This window comes from Lytechinus variegatus, chromosome 11 (assembly GCF_018143015.1).
Source record: "Lytechinus variegatus isolate NC3 chromosome 11, Lvar_3.0, whole genome shotgun sequence".
Taxonomy (NCBI): domain Eukaryota; kingdom Metazoa; phylum Echinodermata; class Echinoidea; order Temnopleuroida; family Toxopneustidae; genus Lytechinus; species Lytechinus variegatus.
The window spans coordinates 6,927,944-6,947,770 of NC_054750.1; the positions used below are offsets into that span (position 1 = coordinate 6,927,944).

Genomic DNA, 19,827 nt, shown 5'->3' on the forward strand with positions numbered 1-19,827 from the left:
AAATAACAAAAAAAATCAAATAGTCTTAGCTTTCACGATTCAGAAAAATTAAAGCAAAAACAAAATTGGATGACAAAAATCCCCATGGACTTTTTGACAGCGCCCACTTTAGCAGCTTAAAAAAAAACCTACCCAATTCTAGAAAATCTTAACTATTTTTACTTCTCAATTCCCCTCAACGCTTTCTACATAATCAATTAAAACGGTGATTTAATTGAGTTCTGCATTCTTGTGCTTGCAAGTGTTTATTAAAATCAATTATGTTCAAACGTCACCAAAGGTCAAAAGGTTATGAAATTTGACATTAAATTAATCTAAACAGATAAAATACATTCTTAATGGCCGACATGATTATATACACATAAGTGTATATATTATCGTGATTGTTGTTATTTTTTATTAATACTTAGTTGATATGTTGTTGGAAAAATTGGTAGATTAAGTTTTTACTTAACCGGTGACGTAACTACGAGGGCACGTCCCCCTTAACGGCTGGCCAAACAAAAAAAAAACGTTGGGGGGTAGGGGAAAAAGAGGGAGAAAGAAAGAGAAACGAGGTAGAGGGAGAAGAAAGTAGTGTACATTGTATTATATTATGTTGTATTATTATACCATATTACATAAATATTTTTACATAACTCTATGAAGCATTATTTACTGAGGGCCTATGTGTCCATCGTTCCCGGTGCTCGCAATATCTGTTTGATGAGATATATAATCCTCTTGTACTAAAACATCCCGTTTTCAAGTCAATACACACCAAATATATTTCCTCGCACTTGGAGTTACATTATTTTATGTAGTGAAGTGCTTTTTTTATGACTACCCCTTTTATAGTATGAATATAAAATATTTCCAGTCAGTGCTCACGTTGAGGATTGGTGAGATATGTCTGCTCTTCATAAATGGTTAAAAACTGTCTAATAAAATGTCATCTTTTCTGGTCTGAATACTGTATCAAAAATTTTACTATCAAATTACTTTGAAACCAAACATGATGCCTAGTTTTGGATTGAGGAATAACACAACCCTGCGTGAATTCGAACCTTAGACCTCTAGGTCGAGAAAACAAAATATCCATTAATTTAAGCCATAATGCCTCCGACAATAAATGGAAATAGAAATTCTCTTTGATGTTCCGTTTTCGTGATAATTAATATTTGTTGGAAGCAAACAATAATTTATTGGGTGACGTATGATTTAATTCTTTCTTTTTTTTATTAGGGATTTTTTTTGTTGAATGTAGTTAACCCAACAATGTCTTTTCTGTAATGCACTTTTTCAGAAGAAAAAAAATGACCCCAAAGAAGAACGTATTTCATACAAATACAAGTAAAATAAAGGAGAATCATATTCAGGGGAAAACTAAAAAAAAAACATTTCATTTGAAAAGGGCATTTTCCTAAGAGAAAATGCCCCTCCCCCCTTTCCGTCGCCCTTGATAGATTTTATAAATACTTGCAAGTATAAAGAACTCAAACCATTTCAAGTGATCAAGTTGAATGTATTGATAAGGAATTGCAAAGTTCGTAAAGCGGTTACGGCTATCAAGGTGTCACGAGCCTAATTACATCAGGAGGCCTTCGTTCGACCCAATTACCCATTCGATTTTTTTCAATTTGATACTGCTGATTGACAAAAATGCATGAATATGATTCAAAATCTAACACTGATTCTAGAAATGGTAACCATTGAACTTCCTTCGCCCAAATTGGGAAGATTTGACTGGCGAAATAATTAGGGCTATTTTACTGTTTCAGGTGATGAATTCGATCCAATTATAGTTACCTTCATAAATGGCGATTTATTTTTAAAATAAGCTGGCTGCGGGACCCTTTCCTGGTCAGATTTGGAATTTCAGATGTATATCCTATGGTAGTAAACATTCCACCCTCTAATTTCACATTTATTATTATTATTTTTTTTTTAATGGGGAATGTTTTACGCGCGTGACACCTATCAAAGCTTCATTTTCTACTTCCGGTTTTACACGTGGGCGTGGTCAAAAAGTCTACATGGATATTTTTCATCAATTTCTTTTTACTAGGAACATTAACATTCTGATTTTTTTCGAGGCCTGTTCTAAATTGATTCGTTCTTTTTTAATCTGCTTTATGTCATTAAATTACGAAAAGTCTATTTTGCTCTGTAATATGGTTGAAGGCCTTCCTTTGATGGCCTTGATGCACATACATTTTAAACTAAACGCTTGCTCAAATAGTAGAACTTATCTAAACTGACAATTTGAGTTGCCGTATAGATACGTTGGTGCAAAGTTGCAAGGTGAAACAGTTTAAACCATCCATAGTTCTAATTTTGTGCCTCCAGTTGGAAAAGTGGGCGTGGTCAAAAAGTTCCTGGGGAGTAACAGCCACCACAATTTTTTTCTTGGCAACATCATTTTTCTGAAATGTTAGACCAAGGGCTAAAAGGAAATACCCATTACGTAGGTCACGCAGGGGGGGGGTGCACCATGACCCCCTCTACACTGTTAGAAAAAATAAAAGAAGTTCCTGCAGCAGAGTCTCGAGAACACCTGTAATCTTACCGAATTGCGTAATAATCATTCTGTAAATTCATAAAACAAGTATTTTTCTGCAATTTAACAGAACAGGTCTGTTTAAAAAGAGGGAAAAGGGTGTTTTATTCAAGGAAATTTGTAAGATTCCATACATCAAATACCAATTTCCTGTAAGATTACGCAATTCGGTAAGATTACAGGTGTTCTCGAGACTCTGCTGCAGGAACTTCTTCTATTTTTTCTAACAGTGTAGCCTATGACCGACATGATTTAATTTTATTCCTTGAATATGTTAAAGACATGCTTTAAGAAAATATGGAGAAATAACATGAAATGAAGTATTACACCACGCGGATGATTTCATACCTCATACCATTTATAGCTATATAACTTTCATAGTCTTTAGATCCAGCTTACACAAACCTCAAAAAATATAATTTCCAAGGGTTAACACTTTTTTAGCAACATCACTGTGATGTACCAAATTTAATAATAATAATTATTATACTTGCTTATATAGCGCATAATACTTACTTTGTCAGAAGTCTCTATAAGCGCTCCACAGTATATGCAGCATAATTACCCTGGCTTTAGCAGTGCAGCTGTTATGCCCGCTGCGTTTCAAGGAATAAATTCCTGCCAGGTACCCATTTACCTCACCTGGGTTGAGTGCAGCACATTGTGGATCAATTTCTTACTGAAGGAAATTACGCCATGGCTGGGATTCGAAAACACTACCCTCTTTTTCAGAGTCCGGAGACTAATCCACTGGGCTACAACGCTCCACAAATTTAGTATCATGGACTAAAGTAGAATGATGAAAAAGTTACAGCACAGTGAGCTCGTTATTGCCCTCTCTTCTAGTTCAAAGAGTGAAAAAAAATCAGCATTTGTGTGCAATCCAATTTCTGCGAGTTTTAGAAAAGGTGGTAGTGCACACCAAAGAGTAATATTGGGTGATTTCAAGTCCAGTGTTCGCATTGGTGATTGCTTCCCCTAGCTCCAAAACCTATTCTGAGTTTGTAAAACTAATCTAGATCACATTATTAACAACTCAACAACTAGTAAGTGACTTTTTAGGACCATTTTAATGGTAAGTTTTGGTGTTATACTCGTGTAAAAATTGTCTTAACACCAACACCAAAAGGTCAACACTGAACTTGAAATAACCCATTATGATAAGTATCATATTGCCAGGATTTTTAATAAACTCTTTATTTTTAAGTTAATTGTCTTACTTTTTTTAAGAAAGACTTTAATTAATAATTTCTCCACATATCATATCATATCATAAAAAATGCATTTAATACGTATTTTCATAGATTAACAAAATTAGTATTACAAAGTTTAATGTGCCTGGATCCATCAATATCTACAAAAAACTTAATTTCTTGCGTAGTGATATCTTAATGATGAAAACGGTGAAATTTTATTACCTTTGAAACATCAAGTTGAAAACTTATACGACTATTGACATGTATTTTCCCATAAAAATTGATTTGTGGAGGATTATTTTCCTTTTTCTGTTTCTTGATGTAGATGGTTAGACAGAGGCCAGAAAGAGAATACAGTAATATCTCTAGACGTTGCCTTTCCCAGACAGGGGGGCCTCGAGAGAGGAGGTGTAAAAAAAAGACAACTCACCTGAGTCATAGATGTTGGACTCATCTAAAGAATTTGACAGACTTGGAGTAAGTATCCTTATTCCCTTATTTTCCTTTGATTTCATTACTTGGATTTCATGTATTCCTTTTCTTATGTATTGACCACAGAGATATGTACTTTTTATGTTTTATTAGGAAATCACTATCAAATCACAAAATTTACAATTAGTCTGATTGGCGAATGTTAAAGTTAAAAAATCAAAGAATTACTTAAAAAGCAGCACTGAGAGTTATACATACAAATTTAAAAGTACATGAGACCAGGGGACCGTTTCATCAACATTTTTGTCCGACAAGTTGTCAGATCTGACATCTTTCCTTGATTGTGATTGGCTGAGAGGTACTGTTACTATACTGTAACTGTCGGATAAAACGTCCGACTAGTCCCTCAATGATACGCTCCCCTGAATAAATATAATTTTTATATGAACAATGTTTGCATATTGTAAATAGGCGGCGGAAGCGTGCATGGGGGAGGGGCGATGGGACGCGTCCCCCTAAATTTCAAATCGGAGGACAGTCCCCCCCTAAATTTCAAATTGGAGGACAGTCCCCCCTAATAAAGAAACAGAGAAAAAAAGGAAGGAAAAAAGAAAGAAGAAAAAAAAGAAAAGTGGAAAGGAAAAGAATTATAACAAGTGCAGGCCTACTGAACAGCTGAAACAATAAAAATTGAAACCTATATCATAGAATAGCGAAAAAATACATTTTTTACTTTGGAAAATAGTACACATATAGCTTAAACTCAGTTCTTGATTTTGTTCAGAAAAAAATTGACCTAAATGAAATTATTCAATTCAATTCAATTCAATCTTTATTTCGCAAAATAGGATAACATACAAAGAAACATCAAATAATGTGATTAGATAATAAAATACATTGCGTGGCTTTCCATGAAGGTTATCACACAATAAATTGAGTTTTGTAGTTTACATAATGATTTACATAATGTTTGTGAAATTTATTTTGGGTAAAAATTACATAAAAGTTACGGAGTTCCAATTTAACATCACTTTTTACATAATTTCTGTAAAACATTTAAATTAGGTAACATTTACACAATAAATTGGGTTTTATAGTTTACATAATGATTTACATAATATTTGTGAACTTTACTGTTAGGTAAAAATTACACAGAAGTTATATGGAGTTCCTATTTTAATCACTTTTTACATTATTTTTGTAAACATTTCTCTGTGTGCAGAAACCTGTAAGACTGGATCGCCAAAACATAGTGAAAAGACAATAGTATTAATAAAAAAAGAAAAACCAGAATATCATATCATTATAGTAAATACAATGTAGGAAAAAGGAGAGAGAGAAAAAAAACACAAAGAATACAAAAAGACACGAATCAAAGGGGGGGGGGTAGATAGGGTACAAATAATGCATTAATATCAACTGCAAAAATTAATAATCCTTCACTAGAAAATTTTTGTACTGTTTTCTAAAGGAAGATATAAATTGTGAATTAGTTATTATTTGAGGAATCTCAGTCCATTGTTTGGGACCTACATAACTTAATGATTTAGCTTCGTGACAAGACTTGATAGACCACAGATGAAATTCATTGGAAGAACGAGTATTATGGTTATGAATTTGATTATTATATTGAAAAGATCTGAAAAAAGAGTGGGTAACAACCTTTTCTTTTACTTATACATAAATATTGCGAGTTCTTGCTTATTAATATCATATGCAGTGCGTAAAAAAGTTTACAATTTGAAAAGACCTGGGAATCAAAAAATAAACAACATGTTAGTAATTTTTTCACATATAATCTTGGGTTTGGGTCTCATCTATCCAATGAAAGTTAAAATTTGACAGAATATTACACTAGAGTGAGCAATGTCCATTTTTGTAAAGCTCGCAGAAATCTGTTTGCGCGAAAATGCTTATTTTCACGCTGTGTCAAGGGGAAAGGGCGAAGTCAAACTTACCCTGCAAAACATTTCTCATACATTTCCCTTGCACTTTTAGTCAGTTGAAATAAAACGAATACGTTCAAGCATTTTGTAACAATTTTGGCACCGAAATTGAAATTTCAACACTTAGTAAGCACAACATTATTTTACCCTTTTTGTGCCAGCTGGATCTGAGGACATAACTGAATCTGAACAAAAGTTTATTTCAGACATCTGCATTTTTTTCACTAAGTTTTTATCACTTACAGGGGGTTTACGTTTCATTTTTAATTCAATACTTGTTTCTCCACACTTTTTCTCAAGCTTGATAATGATTAACAAAATGCAAATCAAGCCTTAGCCATTTCATGTAAATTACAGCTCAGTGTAAAGCAAATATCGTCACGATGGCCTCAGAGTGTGGGGGAGTGGGGTGGGGTGCAATGCCCTCTTCGAAGTGTTTTTGACAAGTTAAAAGGGTAAAGGATATCTTCAAATCAATTTTAATAGCTAAATTCCACGTGTTTTTCATGATGAAGGTCTACTTTTATTCGCATAACTATTTAAAAGTTCTGCGCAAATCATTTTTCACTAACTTTACAAAAGTAAGTGGTGCTCACTCAAGATGAAATATTTTTCGACAGTTATATCGTCATTTGCTTAAATGGATCTGTACCAATGATAAAATGTGAAAAAATGTTCAGGATATTACAAATGTATAATTTTACAAAGTTTTTCTAAGTGTAAACTTTTTTTGATACGCACTGTATATTAAGTAAAGACAATTTCTTAAATAAAGGTGCAGATGGTGCTAGGTAATGGGAATTAGTAATTATTCTTAAAAATTTCTTTTGAATATTGAGTCCAATTCATATTAGGTTACATTGTAGACCAGACAATATTGCAATATTTTAAATAAGGGAATGGTATAGAGTTATCAGATTTTTATGAAGCAAACTATGCTTAAGTTTGTAAATTAAACCAGTATTCCTACTTATGTAATACATTTATCATATGGTACTTAAACTCAAAAGATTATCCAATGTGACACCTAAAAAGTCAATGGAATTAATTCGATACGTTTATTGTCGATATAAATGTGAATAGGATCGTTGTCAATTGGATTATAATTATTAGATTTGTCAGTATGGGTTCGCGTAAAAGATTTTATTTTTTTATGTAATTCGGGAATTTGTTTATTACCCTTCATAATGCTGCAATGTTATAAGAAATATAACGAATAAGTAGTGAACAGACTGGAAACACAAAAATATGGAAAGAAATAGATAAGCTTCTGAAAATGCGCGCAACATTCCAAGCTCACTCTTTGTGCTAGGCTAAACTCGCATTTCCTCACTCCCCCCCCCCCCCCCCCATTTCCCACATTCATATTCGATTTGCTTAATTGCATACAAATTTCACAGAAATTCAATATAGAAAAATACATGGAATGAATACATAGACCTACTTGCGATTTAATAAAATGTAATCGAATAAAAACTATCAAAATTATTACAGACCAAGATTAAAGAGATGGTCCTGGCTGAAAATATTCATATCTGAATTAAAAGAGTAAAATTCACAAAGCAAAATTCTGAAAAATCTCATCAAAATCGGATAACAAACATGAAGTTATTGAATTTTAAAGTTTATCAATATATTTTGAAAACTGTCATAATATGTACATCATCGTAAATATTCATTAGGTGGGCTGATGATGTCACGTCCCAACTTTCCATTTTCTTATGCTTTTACAAGAACTCATAACTGTTTCAATTTTTCATACATGACCTTGAGTAAATGATTTGTCTCCAATGTGATGAAATAAGTTGCGGCGATAAATAATGCACTTGATCAGTTGTCAATCAAATTGTTTTAGTTCTTTGTAGAAAAATCTTGAAAAAACCTAATTTCATATAATAGAATACAAAAGAACAAGTGGTGATGGGACATCATCAGCCCACCTAATGAATATTCATAAGGACTTGCCGAGAACTGTTTTTGATGAAATTTTCAGCATTTTGCTCTGTGAAAATCACTCTGTTTATTGAGATATAAATATCTCCAGCATGGACCATCCATTTAATTATTGCACTTTAGGTTTATACAGCACATCATCAGTAATAAATATATATTTTTTTTAATTTTATATACATGTATGAGCATGGTTATTTGATGTTGCCTGGGTCCTGTCACACAAAGGTTAGCAATTAATCCTACGCTTGATTTTCACAATTGATTGAACATTGTAGTCAATGCAATCAATCGTAGAAAAATGTTCTACGACCATTGCTAAGCTTTAGTTGTGTTACGGGCCCTGCTCTTATATCTTTAAAAAATATCAGAATTCTGAAGCAGCCAGAGGCTTAGTTCCCTGCACCCAACCCGCAGTGGGCCTCGCGCTATGCGCAGAATACAAAAATGGAAAAAAAGGAAGAAGAGAAAAGTTAGAGCAAGATAAAAAAAAAGAAATGTGAATAAAATAAGGGGAAATGTAATAATATGAACAAAAAAAGTCACGCCCATAAAAATACACCAAAGCTATGTAATCAATTGCCTATCCAATTACACCGAATTTAATCAACAGAAACATTCGAGTCCCAGTTAAAAATAACAGCTTAATATTGAGTTTATTCACGAGAATCCAAGCTCTATTCTTTTTTGTTTTCTATTGTAGTTGTGTTTTGTGTTTATTTACCTTGAAGCGCCATAATAATAATAATAATAATAGGCATTTATATAGCGCCATCTATCTAGAAATATTCTATTCCGAGGCGCGTTGTTATTATTATTATTACCCCGGCTTTAGCTCGAGCCATGAGCACCGAAAGGTGAGCTATATAAGTTGCCACCATTATTATCATTTAAAAAATGCGACAACAGTTCCCCCGATAATTGCTCCACCGAAAATTGCTCCACTTATAGCTGTTTTGATTGAACGACATTTGCTCCGCATAATGCGACAATTGCTCCGCCGACATTTGCTCCGCATAATGCAACAATTGCTCCACCGACATTTAATCCGCATAATGTGACAATTGCTCAAAATCAATCTCAAAGTTAGATTCTCGTGAAAAGCTCGTTCTTTTTTCTCGCTTGCTCGGTACTTATATTATAAGCAACTTTTATGCTGTGCCCCTCTTTTTTTTGTTGGGGGGTACTTATCATGCATTGGGCTTCGCCCTAATGCTCGGGGCACAATCATAAAAAACCTTGTTCATACCATGATATCAGGGGCGGATCCAGGAGGGGGCCGGGCCGGCCCCCCCCCCCTATTTTTTGACAACCTGCAGAAAAAGTGTACTCTTTACCTTGATAGAAACTACGAAAAACAGAAAGAAAAGTAAGAAAGAGGTATTTTACCCATGATGTGTAATTTACAGCCTCGTAAGGGCCGGCCCGACCCCGAAAGGAAACCAAAAAAAGGTGAGGGGAAGAATTGGAAAATAGACTTGATATAAAATTTTTCGCTCGCGCTTCGCGCTCGCATTGCCTGTGTAATGAATCCCATTCAAGAGGGTTAAATGACACTAATATATAACAAATATATATACATGTACAATATACAATATATCCAGTTCTGATATCAATTTGCACACATTTTTTTAGCTCGCACATCAAGCTTTCATTATTTTGTTTGATTTACACAAATTGTTGATGACATTGTGTATCAAAAGGTTCAGCTCGCGCTGCGCGCTCGTATTTGATTTGTGAGAAACCTATGCTCTTTGGAAATTCTTACCAAAATTTGTCAAAATGCTCCTTTATCTCGCATTTAATTGTTTGAGACACACAGCTTGTTTATTTAAATAAAAACGCGCTAAGACTGTTCATTTTTTTCAGGTCGGAATATCAGAAATTTTGAACTCGCGCTTCGCACTCTCATTATTTGATTGGTGATACTTGTGTCCTCTTCATTAATCACTAAACAGTTCCTAATTGAGTCACTTTTCACGTTATACCATGGTCACATTTGTTCTACGGCGGCCGTACGGCGAGTCGAAAACAGCCGTTTTATCAATTTTGATTCAAACCACCTATATGTAGTTGGACAAAAAATGTTAAAACGGCTGTTTTCGACTCGCCGTACGGCCGCCGTAGAACAAATGTAACCATGGCATTACTATATGATAAAATTTCGGCTCGCGCTTCGCGCTCGCATTGTTTAGTTGGATACTTATCTTTGTTCATGATTATAAAAACTGCTCTGAATATTCAGTTCTAAGGATATAAAATATCAAAGATTTTTAGCTCGCGCTTCGCGCTCGCATTATATATTAAGACCACATGAGATACCGTATATTGTTTATAGCAATGAAAATTAACATATAATTAAAACTTCAGTCTTTAGTTAGTACTACCCCCTGAAAAACCAACAAAAAAAGCCAGATTGTAGCGGCCAATCGAGAAATATGTTGATCAAAATATTTTTCGGCCCCCCCTATTGGCGAAAGCTGGATCCGCCCCTGGATATGACCGGGAATTTGTTTGCCCCCCCCCGGCCACTGACCCCTGTTACGCCACTATCTATTCCGTAAAATGCGACAAATGCTTTACAGGCATAACCGATGAAATTTGGATCTGGAACATCTTTGTTATTCATATAAGAGCTGGTTTTCACTCTTTCTTTATCAATCATTTTTTGTAGCTTAATGCATGCACTGACGGACAATGTTTATTAGCATTATTATTGTCTGAAATATAATATAACTGCACAACGGACCCGTGTGTATTCTCCATACAATAGATTCATTTAATAGCACGAAACGAATTCGAATGCAATAACCCATTGATTTGTTTTCTAAACGAACTAAACAAAGTTCATCTTTCCAAACTAAGAAAATAAAATTTAGAATTTCGTTTGGATTCAATGCAATTTAAAGACAATCACAGATTTTGTTGTGAAAAATGTACACATCTCTGTTCTATTTTACATGCTAAACAACCATGCTTGATTTATTGAAGATTGAATATGTTTTACCATCGTTATTTAAGAGTTTAAACACTTCTTTAAAATGTACTGAATATATTTAACAGTGTTGTATCAAAATATTACAGTGTTTTAGATTAAGAAAAAAAACCAGTGTTATTGGGTAAAGATGTAAATAAGAATAACCTGAAAACAAAAATCAAATTATTGCATGTCGAGATTTTTCTCCAGATAAATTGAAGGTAATGCTTGGAATGAAATGGAACCCTGCGAAAATATCAAATTTGAAACGGGGTAGATGAAGTCAACTTGACGATTTCTTAGGTTCCACCGGCTAATTTATTATAACAGTTTGAAAAGTCTAAATTACATTCTATGGCGATTTTGGGGTGCGGATAAAATGCTGATGAAAATGGCAAGTTTAGTAGTATATACACCTCTTAACATGAAATAAGCCATTTCGTAGTTCCTTTCTGCGCATGATCAAAAGATTCTACGCATGATCAGAAGAAGGTCATTTGTACTAAAGTGATATGGCGTTTTAAAATCTAATCAGAGAAGCACCAACTTTGATGTCTTGATTATTTCTATATTCTTTTGAATTGTCGTTTTCATTTACATCCACAAAAAACGACAATACTTCCACGAACGACTGGTATTTCACAGTTTGCAAAGTACATTGTGCAACATGCTAAGGTATGCATTCAAAGAAGTTATGCAACAAATGCTTTCATTAAGTGTTCATTTGTGTGCTATTCTAGTCACCTGGTCTATTCAATTTCTTCATCCTGCTATGTAAGGCAAACTTACGTAATATCTTGCTTTGAAATCTGCCTATCATGATGAAAGAAATGAAAGGTCATTTGACCAAAATTGTCCATGAAGTAACTACGAACTGCATGGTCTATTCATATAACCTTTATCCCTGAATATCCTGCTCATCATTGTCTATTTTCAAGGAAACACCACACTGAAAACGTCCGTTCTTTTAAAGGCACTCGGAGTTTGTTTAATTAAAAAAAAAGTTTGCTACACAACAGTATTCATCCTCATTTTTATTTTGGTACCATCAATTGGATAAAACACAATTGTACAAATAACACAATGTCATTATTATACATCCCTTAAAACTGCAAATACCTCAAAACAGAGTACTAATAAATGTTTATTCACCTTTTCAATCGATTTTCCGGGTTTTTCTATGACGTAAAAATAAATTGTCTATTAAGATATTTATTAATAAATAATTTCCCCCTGACGTTTTGAGCAAAAAAAAGAGAAAATGCTGTAACCAATCATCCTTCATCAGGGGCGATCCTGGGGACAGGGGGAACAACGCCTCAACATTTCAAGCGTCAAAATGTAACCCTTATTTTTACTCAAGAAAAAAACATGGCAAACATGTTCAGTGCCCTTTCCATCTTAGAATGATACATTTCATGAGTTAACAAGTGCCCCTTCCTTCTAAGATAGTACCTTTTCTCATATGAGATAAGCTGTCTTTATTTCGCTCTTTTCATGTCCGATCAGCACCCGTTGTTCTTTTTAGCGTTCTGAAAATACATCTATCAGATAGATAATCGCTTTCAAAATATTTCTATTGTCCCTTTAGCATGTTAAACTCCCTTTGTCATAGTTTTCATGAGTAATTGGTTATGATGAAATTTATGATGAAAATGTCGATCAGAATTATTTTCTAAATCTCAGTAATCCTACCGGGTACCCATTCATTTCACCTGGGTCGAGTGCAGCACTATGTGGATAAAATTGCTGAAGGAATGCTTTATGTTGTCATGGTTGTTGTATGCTCTTTTTGTAATTGCCTAATCTTCGTAGGCAAATGCTACAACAATACTGTTATTATATTTTGATATGTTTGATTTACCCATGGATTGTAATTGTCCATATATCATGCAAGCTAAATGTTTGCAATACCAGGGGTGGATCCAACCTTCGCTAATAGGGGTACGGAATTTGTTTTCAGCCATATTTCCCCTACTGGCCGCTCGAAGTTGATTTTTGATTGTGTCTGCTAAGGGGTAGTCCTAACAGTCACTTTTTTGCTTTATTCTTATAGATCAACATAAATATCTTACAATCTCATAAACCTTATTTAAATACTCCGGACGCGAAGAGAATTTTCTTTTCAAATATCATGTATTTTGTCCTTAAATTATGGGCAAATATGTTAGTAGTCTTGAGCAGATGTGTATGCAACTAAGAAATTACTGCAAGCGCGAAACACTGGCAGAATTTTTTTGATAAACGTTTTGATCTGATCGAAAAGCGACCTGTTAAAGGACTGCTTGTAGTTAGACATAAAGACGTTACATATTTCAATGATCAAATAATGCGAGCGCAAAGCGGGAGCTGAAAATTTGTTACAATTCTACCCCAAAAAAGAGAAAATTCCAAGCATTTTTTGTAATCATGAACAGGATAGGGAGGTTTTATTACTAAACAATGGGTGCGAGCTCGAAGCGCGAGCGGAAAAAATCTAGATTTCGACTTTAAAACGGGTCACTCAATTAAAAATTCATGTTTTGTACATTAAATCATGAAAAGGATAAGTAATTCTGGATCTTCCTACCTTAAAGGGGAATGAAACCTTTGGAACAAATAGGCTTGTGTAGAAACAGAAAAATCAAAGAATAAGAATAAAAAAGTTTGAGAAAAAATGAGAAAGTTATGAGCATTTGAATATTGCAATCACTAGTGATATGGAGATCCTCCCATTGGCAATGCGACAAGGATGTGTGATGTCACTGATGAACAACTTTCCTTTTGGTGGATAAAATACCCTTAAATGTCTCTTTTTGCTTTTTCTTATGATGATGCAAACTCTTTATCCATGATGTATTCTTAAAAAATATGTATTACATGCCCTCATGTAGAAAGAACACATAATCTATGGATAGATGTGATAAAAGAGGCAATTCAAGTGAAATATATACTAAAGTAATGGGGAGAGTTGTTCATCAGTGACTTCACACATCTTTGTCGCGTTGCCAATTTGCTATCTCCATAGCATTAGTGATCGCAATATTCAAATATTCAATATTCACTTTCTCATTATTTGTCCGATTTTTCTCAAACTTTTGTTGATCTGTTTCTTTGATTTTTCAGTTTTCACACATTAAGCTATCTTGTTCCAATGGTTTCATTCTCCTTTAATTAATAATGCGAGCTAGTCCAGGATAGAAGAGGCGTAACCTTGTTCTTTAATATATATATATATATATATATACAATATTTTTTTATTGTTTCCTGTCAATTCGTGGGTGCTGATTACGAATCTGAATGATGCCACTCGTGTAACCTTGAGTATTTTCCGCAAATTGGCAAAATCCAATATGGCCGCTAAAATATGCAAATTACCCATAAAAATCCTAAAATTGTCCGCACATTATAGCTAGAAAATGCACGAAATTGTGTGGCAGGAGTGAGATACTCTCTGAAAAAATATTTTCAAATATATTCATATTCAAAATGGCCGCCATAGTCCATTGTATACTCTGCTATGTTCAATATGAATAGGGAAAACTAGCTTTCACAAAAGTGAGCGCTAAACTGCAAAAAATCGCGATGTATGAACGAAGTGATATATGCAAATCTTTATTACTAACGAGATATATCATTTATTATATCACAAATGGGAAGATTTCTGTATTTTGATATCTAAAATGGCCGACACTGGCCCAAACAGTATTGCGTACAATGGCAATGGGGGCCAAAAATTCACAAGAGTGATCACTAAAATGCATATTATTAAGATTAAACGAGTGGAATATTGGCTAAAAACATAATTGTTAACGAAATATAATTATTAATATGTCATGTATGTATGTGATGAATGTTGTATTTTGATTCAAAATGACTGCCAAAGGCCCTAAAAGTATTATGAACAATGAGAAAGAGGGGCATAGAAATTACAAGAGTGATCACTAAACTGCATGTGATAAATTAATGAAATATTATTTAAAAACATATTTTCTATAACGAAATGTATCATTCAGGTTTAAAGTTTGTGTTAAATACTGTATTTTTACTTTCAAAATGGCCACCATAGACATTCACAGTATTATGCATAATGCAAAGTTGGAAACCAATATCAGCACCATAAATGCAAGAATTAGTGATCTATAAAATATTGTCTGAAAGCATAGTTTCTATTAAGAGATATCATTTATTCTGCCAGTTATGTGATAAATACTGTTATTGGGAAGTCAAAATGGCCGCTACAGGCCCTTACGATATTATGCACAATGTGAATGGGAACAAATTATTTCAACGGAATTTGGCTTTGCTTGGCCAAATAGTGATGTATGAGTAAAATATCGTCTGAAAACATGATTTATAACAAAATATATCATCTTTTATGTAATTTAGGTGATAAATACTATACTCAACATTCAAAATGACTGCCATATGCCCTTTTTGTGAACATTTGTTTTCACTCAAATTGTATTTTATACCATAAGGGCCTATGGTGGCCATTTTCAATTTAAAAATGCAGTGTTTATTATGATATATCTCGTTGGAAACCATGGTTTTAGACAATATTTCACCCTTGCATCAGAATTCACAATATTATAGGCAATAATTATTTAGAGTCAAACAAAGCCAAATTCTGTCAAAATTATATGTCCAATGTTACAATGTACATAATACTTTCAGGACATATGGCAGCCATTTTGGACTTCAAAGTACAGCATTTATTACCTCCACAACCAATGTGATGTATTTAGTTAGAAATCATGTTTAAGACAATATTTTTACTTGTATTTCACAGTCATATGTATTTTATGATTCTCACTCTTGTGAAAATTAGTTTCTCCATTCGCATTGTACATGATAAATATAGGGATTACTGCAGCCATTTCGAATGTCAAAATACAGCATTTATCACATAAATGGCATATTAACAATGATTTTTTAGTCAGTATTCCACTCGTTTATCTTAATAATATGCAGTTTAGTGCTCACTCTTGTCACCTTTTTTGCTCCGTCCATTGTACATAATACTCTTTATGCCACTGGTGGCCATTTTGAATGTTGAAATACAGTATTTATCACCCAAATTACATAAGATATGATAATATATTTTGTTATAAATCATGTTTTCAGACGATATTTCACTCATAAATCACCATTTGGCCAAACAAAGCCGAATTCTGCTGAAAAAGTTTGTTCCCATTCACATTGTGCATAATATCGTAAGGGCCTGTAGCGGCGGCCATTTTGACTTTCCAATAACAGTATTTATCACCTAACTGGCAGAATATATCATATCTCTTAAAGGACAAGTCCAGCCCAACAAAAACTTGATATGAATAAAAAGATAAAAAATTCAACAAGCATAACACTGAAAATTTCATCAAAATCGGATGTAAAATAAGAAAGTTATGGCATTTTAAAGTTTCGCTTCATTTCACAAAAGAGTACATCTTGGTCGGTATGCAAATTAGGAACCGATGACGGTGACATCACTCACTATTTCTTTTGTATCTTATTATATGAAATATGAAATATTTTTTATTTTCTCGTCATTGTCATGTGAAATGAGGTTTCATTCCTTCCTGAACACGTGGAATTCCATTATTTTAACATTTTGTGCTTTTTGAGGCAAGGAGGTCCTAATCGTCAAATTGGTAAAAATTGAAATAAATAGTGAGAGAATGACATCATCGACTCTCTCATTTGGATGTAACCATGGCTCGTTCATATAACTATTCTGTTACAAATAAGCGAAACTTTGAAATGTCATAACTTTCTTATTTTACATCCGATGTTGATGAAATTTTCAGCATTGTGCTTGTCTGATTTTTCTCTATTGATTCAAATCAACATTTTTCTGAGGTGGACTTGACCTTTAATAGCAATTATGCTTTCAGACAATATCTTACTCATAGATCACTAATACCTGCATTTATGGTGCTCACTCCTGTGAATATTGGATTCCCACTTGCATTGTGCATAATACTGTTCATGTTTCTGGCGGCCATTTTGAAAGTAAAAATACAATATTTAACACAAACTTTAAACAGTATCCCATTAATTTATCACATATATATGCATTTTAAGAATCACTCTTGTGATTTCTTTTCCCCACTTTCTCATTGTGGATACTACTTTTAGGATCTTTGGCAGCCATTTTGAATATCAAAATACAACATTCATCACATACATGGCATATTAATACTTCGTTAACAATTATGTTTGTATTCATTATTCCACTCGTTTAATCTTAATAATATGCATTTCTGTGATCAGTCTTGTGAATTTTTTGGCCCCTATTGCCATTGTACGCAATACTGTTTGGGCTAGTGGCGGCCATTTTAGATATCAAAATACAGAAATCTTCCCATTTATGACATAATAAATATCTCCTTATTGATGATGATTTGCATACATTGCTTCGTTCATACACTGGGTTTAGTGCTCATTTTTGTAAAAATTAGTTTTCCCTATTCATATTGTTCATAAAAGAGTATACAATAGACTATGGCGGTCATTTTGAATATCAGGAAAATAAATATTTTGTCAAAATTATTTTTTCAGAGGGTATTTTACTCCTGCAAGAACAAGCTGCTTATCTGAATAATCATGCGCACGTGTGTTTCAGATTTAGACCAAGAACCTTGCCTTTCTGAATGCATTTTGTATCATGAAAATAGATAAAGCAAGCGCGAAGTGTGAGCTTAAATATTCCGATTTTAAAAAGGGTTTAATTTAAGCTCTTTTTTCACGCACTTTGTAGAAATATGGATCGCACTTTTTTTAATCATATAGAGCTGATATTTTTTTATTTTATTGCTTTTAGTTTTGATATATGAACGTGATATATATGCTAAGGACATTTTGTCATCATACGAAAATGATGAATAATTCCTGTTCCTCTTCCTTAGCACGAGATGAAACTTTTGAAACTTGACACTTTTTGATATTCCATAATTAAAAAAGGACAATTTAATTATTGAATTGATATCTTATTGACCGGCTTATTGCTTAATCTAATAAGCCTATATGGAAGCTCGAAATCTTTTATCATATGGCCTGAAAACTTAACATTTTAAGTACTTTTGAAATTATCAGTCCTTATGAATAGGATGCATGAGTTGATATATTTTTGACAAATAAGGCAGGCGCAAGTATCGAACCTAAATTTTTTATAAACTGTCATGACAAATCAAATTTTCCTAGCGCACAGCGCGAACAGAAAATATTTATATTCAGACCGTGAAACTGACATTTTTACAAAGCACTTTTTGAAACTCTATTTGTAAATGAAACAAAATAATGAAAGTTCGATTTCCGGGCAGAAATATGTTTTTGCATGTTGCAAAATATGCAAATCACCCGATAGGCAATGCGAGCGCGAAGCGCGACCGAAAATTTTATATAGTGACATGTTTTTCCCCCAAGTCTTCATTTTACTCGTCTTATTCCTCCTTATTTTTCCTCCTTTTCTCTCCTCTGTTTTCCCTTCTTTTTTTTCCTTTTTTTCTTTCTTTTCCCTTTTTTGCTAAGGCAATACGGGGAGGGGGGATGGCCCCTCGCCCCCTAGATCCGCCTATGCAATAGGCAATACTCCTCTTTTTTGTTAAAATTAACTAAACACGAACATAATCGAGTCCTTATTATAATTTCTTACCTTACAGGATTAGACGAGCGATTCGCGAGAATCGTGATCAGCCACCGAGGGCAGCGAGGCGGGCCCCTTTACCTAGGGCACGATGTGTGGCAAATACTCTGAGAAATGAAAGGTGCAAGAGGTTCGGGAAACCTGATCAAGAGAATATGTGCAGCCAGCACTGTAAGTAGTCTTTTTATAATTCTACTGCCCGGGGGGGGGGGGGGGGGGCCACTTACATTGGCGAGTGGATACCATGCGCGACCAAAAAACACTTAAAAAGGGTGTCTTTTTCACGATAGGGCACGTTACGTACGTAACGTGATAAGGGTGTCAAAAACACAAAAATAATGAAAAAAGGGTATCTATTTCGCGAGGCCAAATTACGTGTTTAGGGTCGAATATACGGGGATGATAAAACAAAATTAAAATGTTTTATAAAGGATGTCCTTTTTGCCCCAAAACTTCGTGTTTAGAGTCCGATTTGGGCGAGGACGACCGAAGAACCAGTAACAATAAAACATTCCTGTACTTGTTTAGGGGTTCATTTCAGGGAATACCAATAAGAGTATCGATTTGTTTCCAATACTTGTTAAGGGTAGGGTTTCACACGCCAATACTTGTTAAGGGGTGCATTTTCAGAAAATAGAAATTACGTGTTTAGGGTGCTTTTCGAGACCCCATGGTCGCGCATGGTATCCACTCGTGAATGGAAGTGGCCCCCCGGGCATTAGATCATTCACAAGGGGGAGGGGGGGGGGGACATCCGGCCATATTGGCTGAAAATGATTATATTTTCTTTATGATGAAAAGGGTAAAGGAAAAACTCAAGTAAACAAATTATGAGAATTTGGGGGAATTTTTATGATATGAAACACATATCTAACATAATATAGCAAATAGAATTTTGCTCGATTATCACAAGGTAAAAAATGAAGAAATTGACTTACATACCTTGAAGAGCCAGTTCTGGTAAATCCAAAATATGATCATCCAAAATAGCTGGCAATGAGTTAAGTCCACAATGCCTGGCGATGATGAAATTGATGTTGAAATGTGATGGATACCCTACTTTGGCAAAAGGAAGTCACGGGCGGAAGCAAGTTATAAAAGTATAATTTGTGTAAATGAGCAATGTGTGTTCGTCATTTACATAACGTTAATGCAATTGAACA

The 19,827-nt window shown here is 34.0% G+C and overlaps 1 protein-coding gene across 1 annotated transcript in view; it reads left to right on the top strand.

Moving 5' to 3' along the window:
- The first annotated feature begins 3,860 nt into the window (after positions 1-3,860).
- Positions 3,861-19,827, top strand: part of LOC121424182 — a 47,619-nt gene continuing 31,652 nt past the window's right edge. Inside the window, exons 1-2 of the mRNA XM_041619792.1 lie at positions 3,861-4,212; positions 18,681-18,835. Coding sequence (XP_041475726.1) covers positions 4,061-4,212; positions 18,681-18,835 — 307 coding nt within the window. The 5' untranslated portion in view covers positions 3,861-4,060. The remainder of the gene's footprint in view (positions 4,213-18,680; positions 18,836-19,827) is intronic.